Source organism: Vipera berus, assembly GCF_964194415.1.
Source record: "Vipera berus genome assembly, chromosome: Z".
Taxonomy (NCBI): Eukaryota; Metazoa; Chordata; class Lepidosauria; order Squamata; family Viperidae; genus Vipera; species Vipera berus.
In genome coordinates this window covers 27,471,184-27,493,375 of record NC_138205.1, presented here as the reverse complement: position 1 = coordinate 27,493,375, position 22,192 = coordinate 27,471,184, and the positions used below count along the sequence as shown (strand labels likewise).

General features: G+C 34.7%; 1 protein-coding gene across 1 annotated transcript; it reads left to right on the top strand.

The window, feature by feature from the left end:
- Positions 1-1,370: 1,370 nt before the first annotated feature.
- LOC308678897 (olfactory receptor 2AP1-like) lies at positions 1,371-2,342 on the top strand (the record flags this gene model as incomplete). Its single annotated transcript, XM_081346129.1, has 1 exon — positions 1,371-2,342. One exon carries the CDS (start codon positions 1,371-1,373, stop codon positions 2,340-2,342), a length of 972 nt encoding a protein of 323 aa, XP_081202255.1.
- Between the last annotated feature and the right edge of the window lie 19,850 nt (positions 2,343-22,192).

Below are 22,192 nucleotides of genomic sequence, written 5' to 3'. Positions count from 1 at the left end.
AACAGTGTGAAGTGGTATATAAGTCTTGGTGCTTTGCTATTATGTGAATATACTATTACATTTAAAATCCATTGTAACAATCTCTTTCACTCTTTCTGACTTCTTTCCCCAACACTTGTATTTTTTAGGGATAATTTCATGATTACCGGTACTTTAAGAAGAAAGTATTCATTTCATATTTTTTATGTATTCTCTGTTGAAAAAAATGTACTCTGAACACTTAACATAATTCCCTATGGCAGATGTGCCCACAGAGATTAGATCTTCGGAGAAGAAAAGTAAATAAGCAACAGGTACTGTATAAGCTTGAACATTACTAATTTCATCAATGCCTGGAACATACTGCATTATATTTATTTGAGGGTCATGTATATTGCAGAGGAAATTGAAATGAATAACAATACATCCAGTGATCCTGATAAGTTGAGACATGAAGTCAAAGCATCAATGGATGACACCAGTTTGAAAATACAAAGGTCTGTTTCTGTCTCTATGTCTTTTCTCTCTCTCTCTCTCTCTCTCTGCTTTCTGAATAATAGCTCCCAAAGAAATAGATTCTTCCTCATTTTAACATTACCTATGCATCCTTACACATTTTCCACAAATTTGGGTAGTGCACTTAATGATAATAAACCCTAGTATGCAAAAAAAGAATTGTGTTAATGGCATTTAAGACTATCCCCTCTCGATTCTATTAGCAAGTTTATTGATAAGGAAGAATTTATTGAAGTTTTTTAATTAGGTGAAAGATTGCATTAAACTAGTATTAGACACAGAAATTGGAAATATGTGGACCCAGAGAATAGACTCATTTTTTTAAAAAATGCACTAAAGCTTTTTAAATTTGTATGCATAATTGTATATTAAGAAAAACAATACATACATATATACATATATATATACACAATAAACAGATATTATATACAGTATATACATACATATATACACTAAATACTCATAAATATAAAAAAACCATGTATTAAAAATTGGACAATAGCAAATGTGGATGCAAGAACATGTATTGTGAAATAGGCACATGTTCAGACAATTTTTTTAAAAAACTGAATTTTAAAATAATGTAAGATAAAATTAAGCTACACAGGACAGTCCTAATGAAAACCAAAACAAAAGTATTCATAAATAAATTCATGTTATTAAATTATATGCTTCAGCAAGTGTTAATTATTTTAGTATAAAATGTCTAAGATTGTCCATAAACGTGGTGATCAACTTTCATCAGTATATGAGGGGGAGAAACCCCACTACAAAGCAAGACACCTGATCATTGTAGTCAAGACTTTAAATAAGAACTTTTATTGAACACTGCAATATTGTTTTACAGAGTATACGACCATTTGATGAAACACTCCATGGCTAAAGATGAGAAAGATAATCAAACAATGGTTGCAGAATTTATCCTCCTAGGATTCAGAACTCTTCCTCAGTTGCAGACCATTTTTTTTGTTATATTTTTAATAATATACATGGTGACAATGACTGGAAACATTCTTATAGTTGTAGTAATAATAGTAAATTGTAGTCTTCACAAACCCATGTATTTCTTTCTGGGAAACTTGTCTGTTTTGGAAACCTGCTATACTTCAACAATCCTCCCTAGGATTTTGACCAGTTTTGTAACTGACAATCATAGAATTTCTTTTAGTGGGTGTTTCCTGCAATTTTATTTCTTTGCTTTTCTAGCAGGAGCTGAAAGTTACCTCTTATCTGTAATGTCTTGTGATAGGTACATAGCTATATGTAAACCACTGCATTATATAACTATAATGAAAAACAGGTCTTGTATTCAATTATGCCTGGTCTCTTGGATGGCTGGCCTTGTGGCTGCTGCACTCACCACCTTCTTCATTTCTCAATTAACTTTCTGTGGCACCAACAAAATTGATCATTTCTTTTGTGATTATGCACCACTGTTAATGCTTTCATGTAGTCCCACTGAGCAGACTGAAATGGCAATGTTAGTCTTGGGTTCTGTATGCACACTACCACCTTTGTTTCTGACTATAACCTCCTATATCTTCATTATCAGAACCATTTTAGGAATATCTTCAACCTCTGGAAGAAAAAAAGCATTTTCCACTTGTTCCTCTCATCTTATTGTTGTAACAATTTTCTATGGGACCCTCATAATTGTGTACTTATTACCAAAGGACAGCAAACTCAGGAATCTGAACAAAGAATTCTCAGTTTTCTACACAATCCTGACTCCCATGATCAATCCCTTTCTTTATACTCTGAGGAATGGAGAATTTAAAAAGGCTCTTGGGAAAGCTATTGGCAAACTTGCACTATTGAGAATATCATTGGGTATACAACCCAGATAAAATATCCAGAGATAATAGCAGGGATTGTGATATTTGAAATGTAAACAGAAATATCATTTTTCTGATATAATGATGATGATGATGTTGATGATAACAACAACTGCCTATCCAGGATCTTGTAAATAGGTGGACAAAAATGCCAATTCCTGTCTAAATATCTGGCTGATTGTGCAATAAGATATAACAACATTAATTTATCTTTCAGTTTACAATGCATAAATAAAAATCCATTATAATAAGTATAGAAAGTGTGAGAATGTGAAGTATTGAGATTTTTTTCTAGGAACAAAAAAAAGCAGGCATATTTTTATCTGTTTGTTCTTTCACAGATAAACTTTCATTAATACCAAACTCATTGCCATCCTATCTGCAGTCTGAACTAGTAAAGTGCTAACTGAGCAGTGATCTGTCACACAGGGTTCCCTTCCTTTTCTGTCCAAAAGGCAATTAAAGCCACCATGACCTTTTCTTGGCATTTTCTATGTGGTTCTAGAAAATACTTTATCTCTCAATTGCATTGCATGTTCAGGTCAGTCCTTGTTTAAATGGAAATGAAAGCTACAAAGAATTTGATCTAGAGAAGATAAATGGGACTCCCTTAAAAGAAAAAATACTGCACTGTAAAATTTATAGGAATTTTATTATTTTCTAACCTGAATGAATTTTAGAGCAAAAAAAAATGGATTGAATGAGAGAAATGTTTTTGAAAGAAAAAAAAGATAGCAAGATGAATTTAGATCAAACAAATTATATTGTGTAAAAATGTATAAATTTTATTAAAATGTCCATTTACTGTATGTGAGGGAATAGAAAATACTGTTTATTATCCCATGGGTCTTATTCTGTTCAAATATGAATTCTTCTTTCTATCTGTAGTAAAAGATGAATGTGCAATAATAGGATATATAAAATTATCTGTATCACTTTAGGTATATTATCACAACTTCCTTTACTCCCAAACATTCAAATTAACATTTTTATTGTATAAAAAGGATTTCCTTTCTAGTTCCATAGGAACATCAGCATGAAAAACCCTTTTCTTAAGGAATAGAAGAACACAGTTTATGGGATATATTTTGCTTCTCATAAATCATTTGCTATAAGACATTATTTTATCACTTGGTTCAAAACTGAACTTTGGTCTTCCAATCAATTAGTGGAAGGATCAAAAAGAAGCAGTAAGAAAAACTGTATCAAAAATACAAATCTGGTTGGTTCTTTGCCAACTGAGATATCATTTATTTATAGAATGTAATAGCGCTTATGATAAATAAGCATATAAATTGCACATAATTTGTATAAACAGTGGTCAGACATTTTAATAGTAGAGGCCAGAAAGAATAATGACAATGAAGAATCTTTTGTTTCACAACTGAATATCTTTGGGGACATTTCTTTTGGGTTGAAAGTACTAATGTTAAAAGTCAGACTGATTAGGGAAAACATCTTGGCAAGAGAATGCATAATTACATCGATTGACCTCTGGAATTGAACTGATGCCTACAGACACTTGACACATTGGCCTGTTCTTGCTCCATTTTTTCAAGGAAGGTGGGGATGATGAAACAAAGTGAAGATAAGCCAGAATAATGTAACTGGAAAACTCTAAGTCTGCATACAGCAGAAAAATAGAAATTGCATTTATCTATCATCATTGTACATATAGTAATAGCAATAGCCTTAAACTTACATACCACTTCACAGTGCTTTACAGCCATTTCTAAGCAGTTTATAGAGTTAGCATATTGCTCCCAGCAGTCTGGGTCCTTATTTTATCAACCTCAGAAGGATGGAAGGCTCAGTCAACCTTGAGCTGGTGAGATCTGAACTGCAAAACTGCTGGCAATTGGCAGTCAGCAGAATTAGTTTGCAATACTACTGCATTCTAATCACTGTGCCACCATGGCTCTTTATTTAACAATTTATACTATTGTTTCACATAGTAAACAAATTACTAGAGGACTAGTAGAACATGTCAATTTGAGAAAAGACTTTTCATTTCTTTTTTTTATTGAAACGTTTTATAAAAATTACAATATTATCCCCTCCCCAACCCACCCTTAAGCCCCCCTCCCCCTCCCCCACTTCCCAAAGCTGATTACAGGGTTGCAGATATATAATAATCATAATCTAACTAACATTAACCAACTAATAAATAACCAAATACATAATGCGCTTTAACTCCCCTATAACATAAATACAAGCAAACTAAAAGTATCCAAATTATACTAATACAATAATAATACCATATAATTAAAGCTAATAATAATAAAAAAGAAAAATTTCCATTATAATAAACTATTTATTTTATTTATTTATTTTATTAGATTTATATACCACCCTTTCCCGAAGGACTCAGGGCGGTTTACAGGGTATTTAAAACAAGAAATACAAAAGTTAAAAACAATTTAAAAAAATTACATCAATCCCTGAAAAAAAAGTAAAAACCCCAATTAAAATTAAAATTAAAATTCTCAGCCTGGGCCAGAGAGCTCGAAGAGCCAGGTCTTCAGGTCCCGGCGGAATGAACGGAGGTCAGGGGCAGTCCTGAGCTCCATGGGCAGCTGGTTCCAGAGGGCAGGCACACCCACTGAGAAGGCTCTCCCCCTGGGTGTTATCCGCCGGCAATCTTTTACCGCCGGCACCCTGAGCAGACCCTCCCCGTGGGAGCGCACTGGATGAAGGGAACTTGATGCTGGCAGCAGGTGTTCCCTCAGATATCCCAGACCCAAGCCATTTAGGGCTTTATAGATCATCACCAGCACCTTGAATCTCACCCGGAGGGCAACCGGAAGCCAATGCAGCTCGCAGAGTAGAGGTGTTACATGGGAGTATCGGGAAACCCCCATCACAACTCGCGCGACCGCATTCTGCACCAGCTGAAGCCTCTGAGTGGTCCTCAAGGGCAGTCCCATGTAGGGAGCGTTGCAGTAGTCTAAACAGGAGGTCACAAGCACATGAGTGACTGTGCGTAGGGCATCCTGGTCCAGGTAGGGTCGCAACTGGCGCACCAGGCAAACCTGGGCAAAAGCCCCCCTGGTCACGGCTCCTATATGGTCTTCAAAATTGAGCTGGGAGTCAAGGAGGACGCCCAAGTTGCGAGCCCTATCAACGGGGGTAACACCTCATCCCCCATCATTAAAGGTGGAATGGTCTGGTTAACCCGAGATGCCGATATGCACAGCCACTCAGTCTTGGCAGGATTGAGACAAAGCCTGTTTCTCCCCATCCAGACCTGGACTGCCTCCAGGCAACGGGACATCATGGTGAGGGCATCGCTGGGTTGGTTCGGGGTGGAAAGAAAAAGTTGGGTATCATCAGTGAAACCACGAATGATCTATAACTATAACAATCTAAAATTTACTCATAAGCTAAATGGAACTTTTTAGTCCTATATTTATTCTGAATATAATCTAGCCATCTTCTCCAAACCAAAATGTATCTTTCTTGTGAATGATCCTTCAAATAAGCAGAAATCTTAGCCATTTCTGCTAAATTTGACACTTTAAGCGTCCATTCTTCTATAGTAGGCAAGCAATCCTTCCAATAATGCCCTACCAATAACCTTGCAGCTGTTATCAAGTTCAACATCAAATTAATTTCTTTAGTATCACAATCTGTGATAACAGCCAATAAAAATAATTGTGGGGTAAACTTTATCTTTCTCTTAAAAATCTTTTGAATGTTCCACCAAATTTTAATCCAAAAAGCTTTTATATTTCTACAAGTCCACCAAATATGAAAATAAGTAGCACCCAAACTACCACATCTCCAGCATTTGGGCTGTAAGTTGGGATACATACAAGACAGCTTTTTAGGATCTAGATGCCATCTATAAAACATTTTATAAAAATTTTCTCTTAAATTTTGGGCCTGGGTAAATTTTACATTTCTAACCCAAATTACCTCCCATATATCCAATGGGATCGGTTCTTGAATATTTTGAGCCCACTTTACCATACAATCTTTAACTAATTCCATTTTGGAATCCAATTCTATTAAAGCATTATAAATTCTCTTTATATGCGCTCGATTTTGATCTTTAATCTGTTTTACCAAATTTTCACCCATTAATGTAATACCAACCTTTTGATCTAACTTCCACCTAGCTAGCAATTGAGTATACTGAAACCAAGACTGCTTTTCATTTCATGTTGATTATGATTATATTGATATGTATTCATTGAATTAAATTTGATTCAATATTAACTACTGTATTTTTGGTATTTTATCACTGTTATCTACATTATACAATTAAATACAGTTGACAGCAGAGAAAGTGAACAGGTGTAACCACACTACCTATACCTGGTCATACAAAATGGCAAGGCTGATTTCTATACAATTTTGGACTATGAACAAATTTAGGATGTTGAGTAGGGGATTGATCTAGAAGATCTCTAAGATCCCTTTCAACTCTGTTATTCTCTAATTCTGTTAACTCCAAGTGAATTCCTGTCTCTATGGTCACACTATTGTCTCTTATTCCCTTCACCACCTGGCAGCAGCCATTACTTGCTTACTCTAAAAGGAAGAGAAAGGATGGGGACAGAAGACAGGGATATGATAGGGAAGGGAGGGGAGAAGGAGATTAGGAGGAAGGAAGGAAGGGAGGGAGGGAGGGAGGGAGGAAGGAAGGAAGGAAGGAAGGAAGGAAGGAAGGAAGGAAGGAAGGAAGGAAGGAAGGAAGGAAGGTAGGTTTTAAATGCTCATTGCCAGCTTTCTCACAACTAGAAAGCTGAAAAGGTCAAAATTGCTTTGATTTTTTTTTTTTTTTTTGCTCATCAATGGTCATTCTGTTTCTCTACTTAGGTAAGGAAATATCTCTGAAATGATTACCAAATGGGTCAAGGTTTGTCAAGCATTCCTCTGTAATTACTATGCTGGAATGATCCAAATGCAATGTTATAAATTTCCATACCTGAAGAAACGTAAAACATTTTTCCCCATAGTACCAATGTTAGCACTTTTCCTAATGTGCCCTCAGAATGCTGGGATAGAATTTGTAATATAATGCAGAAAGAATAGAAAATTAATTCATTTAATTTTTAAAATTGTTCATTCTGTTTTATATTATATAGCATATGCTAGATCAATATCCCTATTAAGGAATAAAAAAACACATATTGAATTAATTTGATTTTGTAGAATATTTTCAGAATATAATTCTACATTTTAGAATATTTCTAGTATAGTTCAGCGTTTTACTCTTAATAGTTAGTTAGATAATCTTGAGGATCTTAAATTCAGGCCATGAAAGCAGCAACTTTTTACAGTTGTCTGTTCTTCCTTGGATTGATTTCAGAAGGTGCAATCACTGACTGGCCAGCCCTGAGGCCCAGCTGCTGTTCTTGCTATGCCTGCTCCTGCTGCTGGGGGCCGGTGAATCTTTGGCCAGGCCAATAGATGGTGTGGGAGCAGCTTCCCACACTGGATATGTGGCTGCTGTGTGATCTGGGATTGTCCTGCCTAACCTTGGTTCTGGCTGCTGCCCTGCTGCTGCCCTCATGGTATGCCATGGCCTCTTGGCATACTATGCCCCCTGGGCATACCATGGCCTCTTTCCGCCCTGCCATCTGGCTGGGGTACTTCTGGCTATTCTGCTCTCGGTCCCCCTGCTGGGCTGCTTCTGCCTTTTATGGGGTGGAGATCTATGACCTCCAAAGCACCCCACCATCACCAGCCTGCAAGGGCCCCTTTGTCATTGGCTGCTTGTGGAGCTGCACTGCCTATGCCACCTCACCTGCCACTGCCTTTGGGCTGCTTAGCACTGGCCTGCATGCCTATGAAGTGCTGCAGGCACTGGGCTATGGGCTGAACCCAGTACTGTTTTGGCCCTGGCACTGTTGATGCTACAGTTCACATGCTGGCTGGGCAAGAAAGGCATGGGCCTGCCCCTGGCCACCTCTGGCCTCTACCTCACCTGCAGCTGCTCTGCCTTGAACTGCTGTGGCCATATCTCCTTCTGCCTGGCATAGCCCAGTCCATTGTGCCCCAGCACAAGAAGCTGGCCATTTATGACATGGTGGTCCACAGCCAGTCTACCTCCTATTGTAGCTGCCCCACACACCCTGCAGGCTGGGTGGCAGACACCTCCCCTGCCTGTGGCTTCAGCAGCTGTCTGGCAGGTAGAGGCAGACAGTTCCATCTTCCCACCATCTGCCTTGACTCACTTCGTGCCACATGGCTCCCTCCCTCTGCCTGTCAGACACCCTCTGAAGCTGCACAGTCAAGGAGGTATACATTGCGTAGCCTGCAGGGTGCATGGGACAGCTCTACCTCCCTGCCACCTTCCTCACCTTGTGGTAGTGGCATCGACCCACTGGATGCAACATGTGGCCACCTCTCTCCACCTGCCAGATACCCTCCAAATCCATGCAGGGCAGGGGAGGCATGTACCACCTGGCCTGAGAGATTGATGGGCACGCCCCCAAAATAAGACATTCTGAGAAAATAAGCCCTAATGGATCTTTTAGAGCAAAAATAAATATGACCTGGTCTTATTTTCGGGGAAACATGATATTATAGTTGACAACCACTTAAGTATGAACTGCAGCTGCCAAAAGAGTCCTGGGCTACATCAACAGATCAACCAACAAGCCCAGAAGAAGTGATAATAGTGCTTTATACCACACTAGTAAGGCCAAACCTGGATTATTGTATTGTATGGTCACCACCATGCAAAAAAGAAAGAGATGTTGAAACCCTAGAAAGAGGGCAGAGAAGAACAATAGAAATGATAAATGGTTTGGAGGCTAAAGTGTTTGATGAATAGCTGAGAGATCTAAATATGTATAGCTATTGAAGAGAAGGATTAGGGGGGGGGGATATAATTGTCTTCCAATAGTTGAAAGGCTATCATAGAGAAAGAGGGGATTGACTTATTTGCCAAAGCACCAGAAGGGAGGAAAAGAGGTAATGGGTGGAAGTCTGTTAAAGAGAGATCCTACCTATAAGCAAGGGGAAGTTTTCTGACAGTGAGAATCATTAATCAATGGTATAGCTTGCCTTCCAGAGTTATGGCACTCCATAATTGGAAGTTTTCAAAATATACACTGGACAACCACAGGAATGGTATAAAATTTTCTGCCTTGAGCTGGGGGTTGAACTAGAAAAATTCCAAGGTCCCTTCTAGCCCTATGATTCTGTGTTCTAATATTCCCTAAAGGCACATCTTAAATGGAAAGTTACTCTAAATCATTTTATTATATGTTTAATTTGGAATTCCCTAGAGCATAAATATCCAGAAGGATTTTGTCTGAATTAATTCCAGGCTTATATTCAAATAATGCAGACTCAAACATTATTACAAGTCTCATTTTCCATTCTGTAATCATGTACAAATTGTGGAGGAAATGGAAAAGTACCATAGAATCTTTATGTAATCTGGTTTTCCTAATATGCTGAAGAATAGGTCAAAGCACCATTGGGAAAGAATGTTTGATGGTACAAAGATTGTGTGAATAGAAGATAGATAGAGAGAAAGTATCCTACAGATGTTACAAAAGTATCAGGATTTTGACCTCCCTCAGGACCTGTTACAAATCTTTGGTTTATTTTACAACAGAGTAAATAGACTTTTGGTATTTTTCTTTCAAACATCTAAAGCTTTTTTGGAACTGGTACAGATTATATTCTTGCTAATGTAGAAGTAGACCTTCTAGACATTTCCAGCTGAAAATACCCAATGGAAAAAGCATTTGGAAATCTTTCTGATATTCTTATAGGCCATGAATAGACTGGTGTAAGGAAGTTTGATAGACTTGTCCTGATTAAGTGTCTACAAAACCTTCTGAGAGTTGAATATTCTAAAGAATTCTGCAATGTTTTGTTCTTTAGACAAACAAAGCGGACCCAACTATTCTGGGGTGATATAGTGTTTTTCTGGAAGTTAATTCTGAAACCCAGAAGCAGATGTGGTCTTCAGAATTTGGCCTGCCTCAAGAAAATACTTATCTAGGATATCCCAAATTTCTTCCAGGAATAATGTCTATCTATCTATACTCACAAAGGCTGGATTTGAGTGACAGATTTGAGTGATCAGAAATAGACCAAAATATTAAGGAATTTTCATGGAAAATATATACAGTACAAAGCTAGATCTGAGGATGGGAGAGTCCCTATATACTCTTCCTGAGTTTTACATAAACTTCTGGAATTTAGGCAGTCTCGATACTTGTGGGGGAGTGGTCTTTTCAGTATCATGTCTAAATGGCTTATTCAGTTAATTCACAATATTGTGATAGTATACAGTAGTCCTTGACTTACAACAGTTCATTTAGTGAACTTTTCAAAGTTACAACAGCAATGAAAAAAAGTGATTTATGACTGCTTTTCATAGTTACAACCTTTGCAGAATCCCCATGTTCATGTGATAAAATTTCAAATGCTTGACAACTGGTTCATACTTATGACTGTTGCGGTGTCCCATTCTGTTTGTCTATTCAAATATAACTGTTTGAACAGATTTATGTTTTACTACCTATGGACCCCATGTTGGAAATAATGACTGATACTAGAATTTATTTTTTCATGAAATAATTGTACACCAAGGATCTGTAATCATTGATAAAGTGTTAGAAGATATATCCTCTGTGTGTGGGGGGGAGGGGGTTTTATACTGTAGATTCATTAAACAAGGACTATGTGTATGAAAGAAATTAAACAACTATGCATATTTGCTCTTCTTTTTAATTTTCATACTTTTTTCAATGTTCAAGTGATAAAAGTTAATTTATATATCTAACATGGCTAATAAAGAAAGTAGCACAAAAATAATAGTCAATACAAAAGACATTCATAGAAAAATAGCAACTTTTACTTTTTTGGTGATGAGATAGAGATGAGTCTTATGACAAATATTTAGCTATCTAAAAGACCCTGTCCTATATAACAATCATGAACCTCAGGTTATGAGTTCAATTGTCACTAGTGTCTTGGATGATAAGCCATGTGGCTTCTGCATGCACTACACACCTTGCTTCCTATTTAACCTTCTGTGATCCAAATAAAGCAGACCTTTTCTTTTGTGATTACTCACCATTGTTAAATCTAGCAAGAAGAATTGGGGATAAATGTCCTAAGTTCTGCTTGTACAAAGCTAGCCTTATTGATAACCTTGGATTCCTATGTTTGTGTCATCAGAACCATTTCAAGAATTTCTTTCAGGATCACCAGAAGAAAACATTTTCTACCTGTTATTCTCATCACATTGTGATTACAGTTTTCTATGGAACCATTATCATTGCTTATACAGTATATTACCAAAACATAGCAGCCTAAACAATTTGAACAAAGTCTTCTCTATTTTCTGCATAATCTTAACACCCCTGATCAATTATTCCATGAACAGCCTATGAAATAGGGGATTTAAGAGGGCCTTCAAGAAAGGATCCAGCAAAAGGGTGTTACTCATATCCCAGGAAGCACGATCCAAGAAAAATATTCTGTACTAAGTTTTGTAATACTTGAAATGGTAAGAAGAAACCTATTGCAGTGCTCCATTGCAATAAACAAACAAACAAATAAATAATAAAAGAAATCTTCTCAACTGCTCCAGTGCATAGAGTATAAACAAACAAATAAAAGTGTAGCAAATGACAAATTTATATTAGAGAATTTTTAAACACTTATTCATATAGACCTATGAATAGGAGTTGTTGTTTTGTTTGTTTTTATTTCTGGTTTTATTGTGCTAAACTAATTATCCCATTTGCAATCTGAATTGGCAAATGACAAATGGTTGTGGGGAAAAACGTTCTTTACCTTCCTTTCTTTTGTAAAAGGCAATTAAAATTGGAGAAAGATATTGCTTCTAGAACAGAAAACATGCAAGATACTTAACGAACTCTTTTTTAACAAATAGTTGAGAGTATCTACTTCTGCATGCCACTACATATTTAGATCAGTCATTGGATGTAAATAGAAATAACAAAGACTTTGGTCCAGGTATACTTAAGAAAAAAATGAGCAGCTGAAGGGAAAAGGGGACAAGAGATGAAACCTTTCAACTGCTCCTTACCAAGAATTGCTCCTTACTAAGACCCCCCTCCTCTTCATAGGTGCCTGATCATCCAAAGGTATTCTCAGATCCTTCCTAGTCTCCCCTTCAAAAAACAGGGAGTAGGGCCACAAAATAACCAGCTTTGATGGCAAAATCATTTGTTAGTCAGCAGGAAAAAAAGAATCATCTGTCAATCAGCACACCATCTTAGGAGAGGAACCTGAGTTTTAATTCCACTTTTTAAAGCTTCACAATCTCTTGATTTATGACTAGTTGATTTCTGGCCTATTTAATAACTTTTAAATTGGACTTTTGCAACATTGTTTTCTGTTCTTTCAATGCTTAGTACTAAAAAAAAGCACTTTCTTTAACCTGGGGGTGGGGGAGAAGGGGAGAAACCTTTCCTTGTGGATGCTTGGCTATGACTATCTGCTTTTCTTGTTCTTGAAGAAAGAACAGCGTGTTTCTCATGTCTCTAAAATAAGATAAACTTTTCTGGAAAGCATTTGCAAAAGGGATGCTCTCCAACTTACAAGTTTTATTTGAAAATAGAAACAAAATTTTTTTAATGAGTCAATAATGGCAAACTCAAGATGATATCCCAAAGTAGGAAATAACAGTTGGGCTTGCTTTTCAATTTGATGAATTGGAACCTGATTTATTGCTGTCAGTTGTGAAGAAGAAAATATTAGTTTAAAAATATAGATCTGCTAGAAAAAAATTAAAGGAATATGAATATAAGAAGTGAGATAATAAAATTGATGAAGGTGGACTGGACTTACTTGGCAAGAGGAACGGTGTGTTGTTAAGGAGAATTTTTTTAACAATGGATGTTGCAGATATATTTACAACAAAGACTTATGAACTTTGGAAATGAGTTGCAATTGTTGGGAAACTTCCCAATTAAAAACACAAGGAAAGGTTTCATTATTAAGAACCAAATCAGGATATTGATCCTGGACAGATCAGAGATAATGACTGGGGTGATTTATGGTAAATAAGAAATGTGTAGACTTTCTACAATGAAATTACAATAACAGTCTAGTAACAGAGTGCCTTGAACTTTAACTTTGCTTTGCTGTTAACTATTCTTTCTTTCATATAGTTAATGTATGATAGGTTAATTGAGTTGCAAAGAAATGTAGAAACTTATTACTTTTGGACCTGATTTGCAAGTGGGGAAGCTATTATTGTTGCAATAGACTTGTCAGTGTTCAACTAGGGCAATAACATGGAATTTTGTCTTTTTTATTTTATTTTTTACTCTTTATATACATATGTTAATTTTCCAAACAACGTGCGAATTGAGCTCATAATCCATTAATCCATATAAAAATTTCACTCTTTGGTTCTCTTTTCCAACCATTTATAAAATAAATTCCAGCTTTCATAATATTCTGTTTCTTCTTTGTCTTTTAGTCTCATAGTTAGTCTGTCCATCTCTGCGCATTCCAGTATCTTCTTTATTAGCTCTTCTTCGGATGGTACTTGTTCATTTTTCCAGCATTGTGCATAGCTTATTTTTGCTACAGTTATGATATGTAGAACCAAGTATGTATTTTGTTTATTAGTCTTTTCTAGTAATATACCTAATAAAAATAATTCAGGATTAAACGCTACATGTTCTCCTAATATATTTTCTAGCCAAACATGTATTTTTCTCCAATAAGCTTTAACTTTATCACAAGTCCACCAAATATGATAATATGTACCTATATTATGTTTACATTTCCAACATTTGCCTGATACATTTTTAAACATTTTTGCTAATCTGGCTGGAGGTAAATGCCATCTATAAAACATTTTATACAGATTTTCTTTGTATGCAGTTGACATTGTCAATTTGTAATTTCTCTCCCATAATTTTTGCCATTCTTCTAATTCTATATTATAACCAAAGTTCTCTGCCCATCTTGTCATTGTCCCTTTAATTTGTTCACTTTCTGTCTCTAAAGTTAACAAAAAATTATACAAATTTTTAATTAGTTTCTCATCAGCAGTTAATAATATCTTATCAAACACATTTTGTTCTTTATAAAATCCATACATTTCCATGTCTTTTTCATATCCATTTTGTATTTGTAAACGTACCCACCATGACATGTTGATACCCTGATGTTCCAGTTCTTGCTTCAATTTTAATGTCCCATCAATATTTAAGATATCTTTATATGTCCACATTTTTTCAAAATCTAACAAGTTTACATGTGAAAAAGCTTCGATTGTTGATAGCCACCTTGGAATTTTTACATATACTTTCATTTTGATTTTTCCCCATACAGCTATCAAAGCATTTCTAATACAGTGGTTTTGAAAATATTTATGAATTTTGTTTTTCCCATACCATAGAAATGCGTGCCATCCCAACTGTAAGTCATGTCCCTCCAAATATAACAACCTTTTATTCCTAAGCATTATCCATTCTTTCACCCATGTCAGTACAGATGCTTGATAATACAAAGTCCACTCAGGTACACCAAAACCCCCATTTTCTTTAGTATCTTGCAAAGTTTTCTTTTTTATTCTAGCTTTTTCCCCCTGCCATATAAACTTCAAAACTAAGGAGTCCAACTCTTTAAAAAAAAGTCCCCCAAGTTTTATCGGGATTATCTGAAATAAGAATAAAATCTTAGGCAATATATTCATTTTAATTGTAGCTATCCTTCCTAGTAAAGGATTTTAAATTCTTCCATTTTTCCAGGTCTAACTTTATTTGTTTCAATAGTCTTATATACTTGTCTTCTTTTAATGTTGAGCATTTAGCTAATAAATATATACCCAAATATATTACCTTTTTCACTATCTGTACTTCTATCACCTCTCATATTCGATTTTTTTGCTTATCTGTAACATTTTTCACTATTATTTTAGTTTTTTCCTTATTAATTTTTAATCCCACTACTTCACCATATTGTTCCAATTTCTTCCACAATTTTGGAAGATTGTCTTTTTTTTTAATTCACATTTTTATGTTCTTGTCTAGCTTTGTTTTGTCTTTGTTATTTTTTTACTTTTGTATTTTAATCTTGTGAATAAAATAAAGATTGAAAGAGAAAAAAGGAAAACAAACGAATATAATTCTTTTAAGACAAATGAATATGCTAATATGCAGCTAACATTGGAGTTAAACATGATCTCGTCTAACCCACAAAGAATTGGATTTGAATAAAAGTTGCCTTTAGGAAAATAAATGTTTGTTTTAGACAAAACACTAGTTTTTTTAAAAAAAAAATAGATATAATAAATAATATTTTAAAATAATACAATTCAGGTTAAAGTTATATGCTGAGATACTTGGTGGAATGTTTCATTAAACTTAAGAGAATTGTCATGGCATGAAAAAAAATACTTTTTCAATCAAAGGTGGTTGCTGTCAGTCTAGACTTGTTTCATATGAGAAAACTGAAGATTTTCTTTGCTATTCATGTGTAGCATGCCCTAAAACAGAGTGTATAATCAATTGGCCCAACATCAAACAGTTAAACCAACTGTGGAAATATCACTGGATGAAGTTGGATCTTCCATTCAATTATTCAAACCATAATATCTAGGAGAGGTGAAGTAAGGCTAAATGCAATTTATTATTTCTTTCTTCCCCTATTGCAGATATAGTACTCCAATTCTATATTGTTTTGTGTGAATGTCTTCATATAATTATTCCATAGAATAAGCGCATTGTAAAAGTGTAGTAAATTTGTTCCATTAAAACATGTTGGTTTTAGATGTGAGTTTCCATTTTGTTTAATTAGCATTCAGTTAATTGACATTGCATTCTTATTACCATTATTAATATCTTTTCACTGAATATTATTTTGATTTGATGTTAATTCTATATATCATATTGTATATTGTATTGTATTTGAAAATTATGGTTCAAGAAATAATTGATATTATTGCTTGAACCATAAATATAGTAAATGTTATTGGAGAAAAGAAACAGAACCTTTTGGTCAAGAAAAAAAATCTGTGATAGTGAATAATAATGTGGATTTTATTCATAAAACATGAAACTCAGTCAGCTGAACACTCAAATTGACTGGCATTAATGATTGACACGGGTTGCTGCCAGCATCCTAGGTATCAACCAGGCATCTCCTTAAAATGTAAGATGTTCTGAGTAGCACAGTTTTTTGTAGCTTTGCTGGAGTTATTGTAGGAAGCTACAATTTCTTGATGTATTTTGTAAAGTTTTTGGACATAGTTCTCAGTCCCCCAATGACAATGGGTATCACTGTTATGTGTTTCATTCATAATCGTGCAGTTTCGATGGCCAAGTTGTGGTATTATTATTATTATTATTATTATTATTATTATTATTATTATTATTATTATTATTATTATTATTATTATTATTATTATTATTAAGATATTAAATTCAAGGCAATGTTATTGAAATTCTAAATCACTTTCTGAATTGAATTGAATATAAAAGTGAATTTGAGTTATTCAGACTGTTCATGTGCAGGAATGTTTGCCCCAGATCATATCAAACCCATTCAGTTATTCAGTTTGAACAACTCAGTGAGATTCAATCAATTTTTAAAGCACTTTGAAATTTCAGATGGAATTCACTTTGTTGAATTTAATCAATGAACAGAAATCAGTTATTGCCAGATTTGCATAAACCAAATATGATTTTTTTTACATCAAAGCTTCCCTACAGTTATGTAAATCTATTTTCATATCATCTTGAAGGTTACTTCTTCATCTATGCTCAGTATTTATCCTTTAGCTCATTTATGATCGTTATAAAAATAACATACAGGGAAAAGAACAATTTATTTCTTAAAATAAAATTCTAATTATTAAAAAGCTTCCTAAAATAAAGGTGATTGATAAACAGAAAAAGGCAGTATGTTTTACTAATAATATATGTATACATTACATTTTGTCACTTTCTTACTTTAATGAATCAAATCCTTTTGGGGGTTAATTTAAAGAGAAAAAGGACACAAATGTAAAAAGGTTGAAGTAAATTATAACCAGCAGTATTAATCTGTGTTGTCCATATTGAAAGTACTACACCTATACTGCTAGATACTTTTTTTGGCCAAATGTCAGGCAAATGTTGCCCAAAATTCAGGCAAAAATTCTGATCTGGGTGTCAGCACAATAGCTGGCAAGACTTGAGTAGATTATATCTATATTTATATTTATATCTATATCTATCTATCTGTCTGTGTCTATGTCTGTATCTATCTATATCTATATCTATATCTATATCTATATCTATATCTATATCTATATCTATATCTATATCTATATCTATATCTATATCTATATCTATATCTATATCTATATCTATATCTATATCTATATCCAGGGTTGTTGTTTTTTGTCATAGAACACTCAGAACGGAGTTCCGGCACCTTTTTTGGATGGAACCTTGTATGGTAGGCAAGGTGGGTTGTATGACGTGTGTGAATTCTGGCACCTTTTTCTTTTACAAAAAAAGCACTGTCTATATCTATATCTATATCTATATCTATATCTATATCTATATCTATATCTATATCTATATCTATATCTATATCTATATCTATATCTATATCTATATCTATATCTATATCTATATCTATATCTATATCTATATCTATATCTATATCTATATCTATATCTATATAGGAGAAGGGTGGTATAGAAATTTAATAAATAAATAAATAAATAAATAAATAAATAAATAAATAAATAAATAAATAAATCTATCTATCTATCTATCTATCTATCTATCTATCTATCTATCTGATATTACAACTGATACAAAAGGTAAGAGTGGTGCAAAGAGCCATGTAACTATACATACTCAGTATTACAAGACAAGTAAAGCACATGGATTAGAGAACAAATAAAAATATATGATATCATCAATAGAGTAAAAGAATTGAATGGAAATGGGCTGGTCACATAGCAAGAAGAACTGATCGCAGATGGATCAAGGCAATCATAGAATAGATTCCACTTGACAAAAACCATCCACAAAAGAGACCTAAAACAAGATGGATCAACATCAGTATTGCAGGCCCAATTGGCAAAAGAAATCTCAGGACTGTATTGGTTGGAAACATGTAGAAACTTCATCATGCAATAGATAGACAATGGCTAAAGTGATGATGGTGATGATGAAGGGCGTTCTCTGTGGGCGCACCGGCCCTATGGAACCAACTTCCCACGGAACTCAGGACTGCCCCCGACCTTCGCTCATTTTGCCGGGACTTGAAAACCTGGTTCTTCAAGCTGTTTGGCCCAGACTGAGGGGTTTTAACTAATTTAATTTAATTGGGTTTTAGTATAATTTCAGGGACTGTAATTTAATTATAGTTTTTAACTGCTTTTAATTTTTGTATGCTATGTATTTTAATTCTCCCTATAAACCGCCCTGAGTCCTACGGGAATAGGGCGGTATATAAATTTAAATAATAAATAAATATTTACTTCCATACATATTGTTGATGAGAGATATTCTGCTATATTCTTAAATAATTAGTTTATTACTTGTAAACTATTTAAAAAAAATAATTGATGGCAGAAGAACATACTTTTCAATAGTTTTCATATGTATAGTTAAAAGAAAGTTTTAATGAATGCCAAAAGACAATTGGAATTGAAAAACACCAAATGAAATTTGAAATTTAATTATGTACAAATGATGAACATATGATTACAAAAACAAACTTTTGTTAAGATTTTAAACAAAATAAGAAAGGGTTAAAGTTTACATGACAAAATGAGCTACTAATTTTGGATATAACATAGACATGGACATGTGGGAGAGAATGTGTGTATCTAGTCATAATTTAAGAGAAAAGTTTTATAAAATGGGTATCATTGAATTCATAGTATAGGGAACTATAAGGAAACAGTATATAAAGATATTTCAAACCAGTGTTGGAAATGTAAAATCATGAAGGGACATGATGAACTTGTTAAAAAGCTAAGACATTTTGGATAGATTCATAATAATAAACCTTTATTGTCAAAGTACAACATATGTACATTGAGATTAGCTGAGCCTCCCCCTGTGCTCTCTCCCCCCAACACACAGTGACAACAAACCCTCCATCCCACCACACTATGTGAACCAACTACACCACACACCGGCCTCCCAAGTCAATTCTGCATAAGATTATGTCCCATTTAAAAGCCTAACAGCCCACGGATATATAATGATGCTCAGGACATTAAATTAATATTGCTATATTACTTATAGACAATCAATTAGAAAATATTCATGGCAGATATATTTCGTATAGGATAACTGCAGCAAGATTTTTGTATTCACAACAGGAGGATAGAAGAGAATATTTGTAGATGGGGTCGAGTATGCAGTCTTTGATGATGGTAATGAAATGTCTCAGGAAAACAACCAGGCTTAGAGAGTATCAAGGATCCCATACAACTAGTAGAATAACAAAACTCACACAATGGAGGAATAGGTTTTGAAAACATCAGAATTTGCAGAGATGGGCTGAGTATGGTCAAAGAACAAACAATAAAAAACTTTTTGAAGGACTGGAGGACTGGAGAACTTATGTGGGCTTTTTAATGAAAGAAGAAAAAAATATGATTTATGAATTTGAAGATTTAGCTGGTATAGCCTAAATCAGGGGTCAGCAACCTGAAACAGTGAAAGAGCCACTCGGAACCGGTTCCCTCACAAAAGGAAAAACTGGGAGCCGCAAAAAATGTGTGCACATGTGCGTACATGCGTGCATGCGCAGAACAGGGTTTGACTGAAGAGTGGAGCCAAGGCGAGATATGCACCTACCCTGCATATTTGAATTGATTGGCTGAAATTTTTTAGTCCCACTTTTTTTTTTTTTGCACTGCACATGGCAGAGGACTGGGAGCCGCAGGAGACGGCTGAAAGAGCCACATGTGGCTCCGGAGCCGCGGGTTGCAGACCTGTGGCCTAAATGAAGGAGTGAGGGAATGACAATTATTGAATGACAATTAGTTTATAAGTATCTGTTGAAAAGAAGGTCAGAAATCCTTTATATATTTCTTAACATTTTCTATTTTTCCACTTTTTGATTTTTTTCCTTTGCTTTTGATTTATCTTTTATTATATGAAAATTCCTAAGAAAATATAGTTAAATAAATAAAACAGAATTTTGCATAGACTTACAAAGCACCACAATATAGTATGTTCTGAAATAACAAAGAGAGGATAAATATTTTTTACACTGAGTATAATATTTTCTGAAAAATAAACATAGAAAAATCTCTCAGTTTATTTCTCTCTTCTCCTATTCTAATATTTTTAAACAACAATTTCATAATATTATTATCCATAGTACTAGAAATGCAAGTCAATTGCAGTATTGCAATTCTGTTCCACATTCCATGTTTTTGAAATATCCCAAGACCTCTTTTTTTCCCATAGAACATTCTTAGGCAGATATTGTAAAAAAATTATCAAAAGTATCAATTTGTATATTAAATGCACAGAAAAGGAACACATATTCAGGATAAATGTATATGGAATACATTCTCCCTAATAAAAATAATTGCAGAAATTTCATAGATTAAAAATATTTGTAATGAAAAATGTGTATATTTGGAAACTATGTATGCACATGTTGATATATTTATGATGGCAGAAAAACAGTTACAAAAACAATGTAGGGAAAAATTGAGTACAATCAAATATTACAGATATGCTATTCACCTCTGTAACCAAGTTCACCATATGGATTGTCGGTTCATATTTGAAATAATAAAGATGGTTTGATTATTCAGCAGTCTTGTTACATATTGTTATGTGCTCCTGGCTACTTTCCTTCGTGACCAGAGGCAAGCTCGCCTGACCAATAACCAGCCAAGACACAGTGAAGGCCTTTCATTTTGTTTATTGCAATAAGCGGAAGATAAACTTTCAAAGCTTGGTTCTCTTCAAAGTTCTAACCCAAAATATGCCCTTCTTTATACAGCTCTATCCTGGGTGCCACATTCCTCTTCTTTTCCCATTGGCTGAGATGCTATGAGGTTACACTGTTTCCATCCTCTTCTTACACATGTCCTGCTAACATATTAAATCATATTCACATAAGGTAAAGGTAAAGGTAAAGGTTCCCCAGCACGTGCGTGCTAGTCATTTCCGACTCTAGGGGCTGGTGCTCATCTCCGTTTCAAAGCCAAAGAGCCAGCGCTTGTCCGAGGACGTCTCCGTGGTCATGTGGCCGGCATGACTAGACGCCAAAGGTGCACGGAACGCTGTTACCTTCCCACCGTAGTGGTCCCTATTTTTCTACTTTCATTTTTATGTGCTTTCGAACTGCTAGGTTGACAGAAGCTGGGACGAGTAACAGGCGCTCACTCTGTTACACGGCACTCAGGATTCGACCCGCCAAACTGCAGACCTTCTGATCGACAAGCTCAGCGTCCTAACCCACTGAGCCACCGTGTCCCTTCATATTCACATATACAATAATAATTTTAAAAATAGACATTTAAATGGTTATTTTGAACTCTGTGGATATTTATGTCCCCTTTTTAGAACAATAGGTTCTTTCCTGTTTTTCAATTCAGTTTGCCTTTCTTCTTATCTTATTCAGCTTGTTTTCCTGTTTTTCAATTCAGTATGCCTTTTCTGGCTAACCATTTCCTCTTACAGCTGTTTTTTTATAGTTTGTCACCTTCCTTTTCCCACTCTAAAACCCAGATAATTTTTGCCTATATGTTTATCTTACTTTCTCCCCTTATGTTATCCTTTCCTGATTCCCATCCATTGTACTTGTTTTTCTATTTAATTAGTTTCCATTGTATTGTAGGTTTAACTGTCTCTGAAGATTCATCATATTGATGCATATTTATCAATATGATAACTATGTTTATCTTTTGGGGAAGG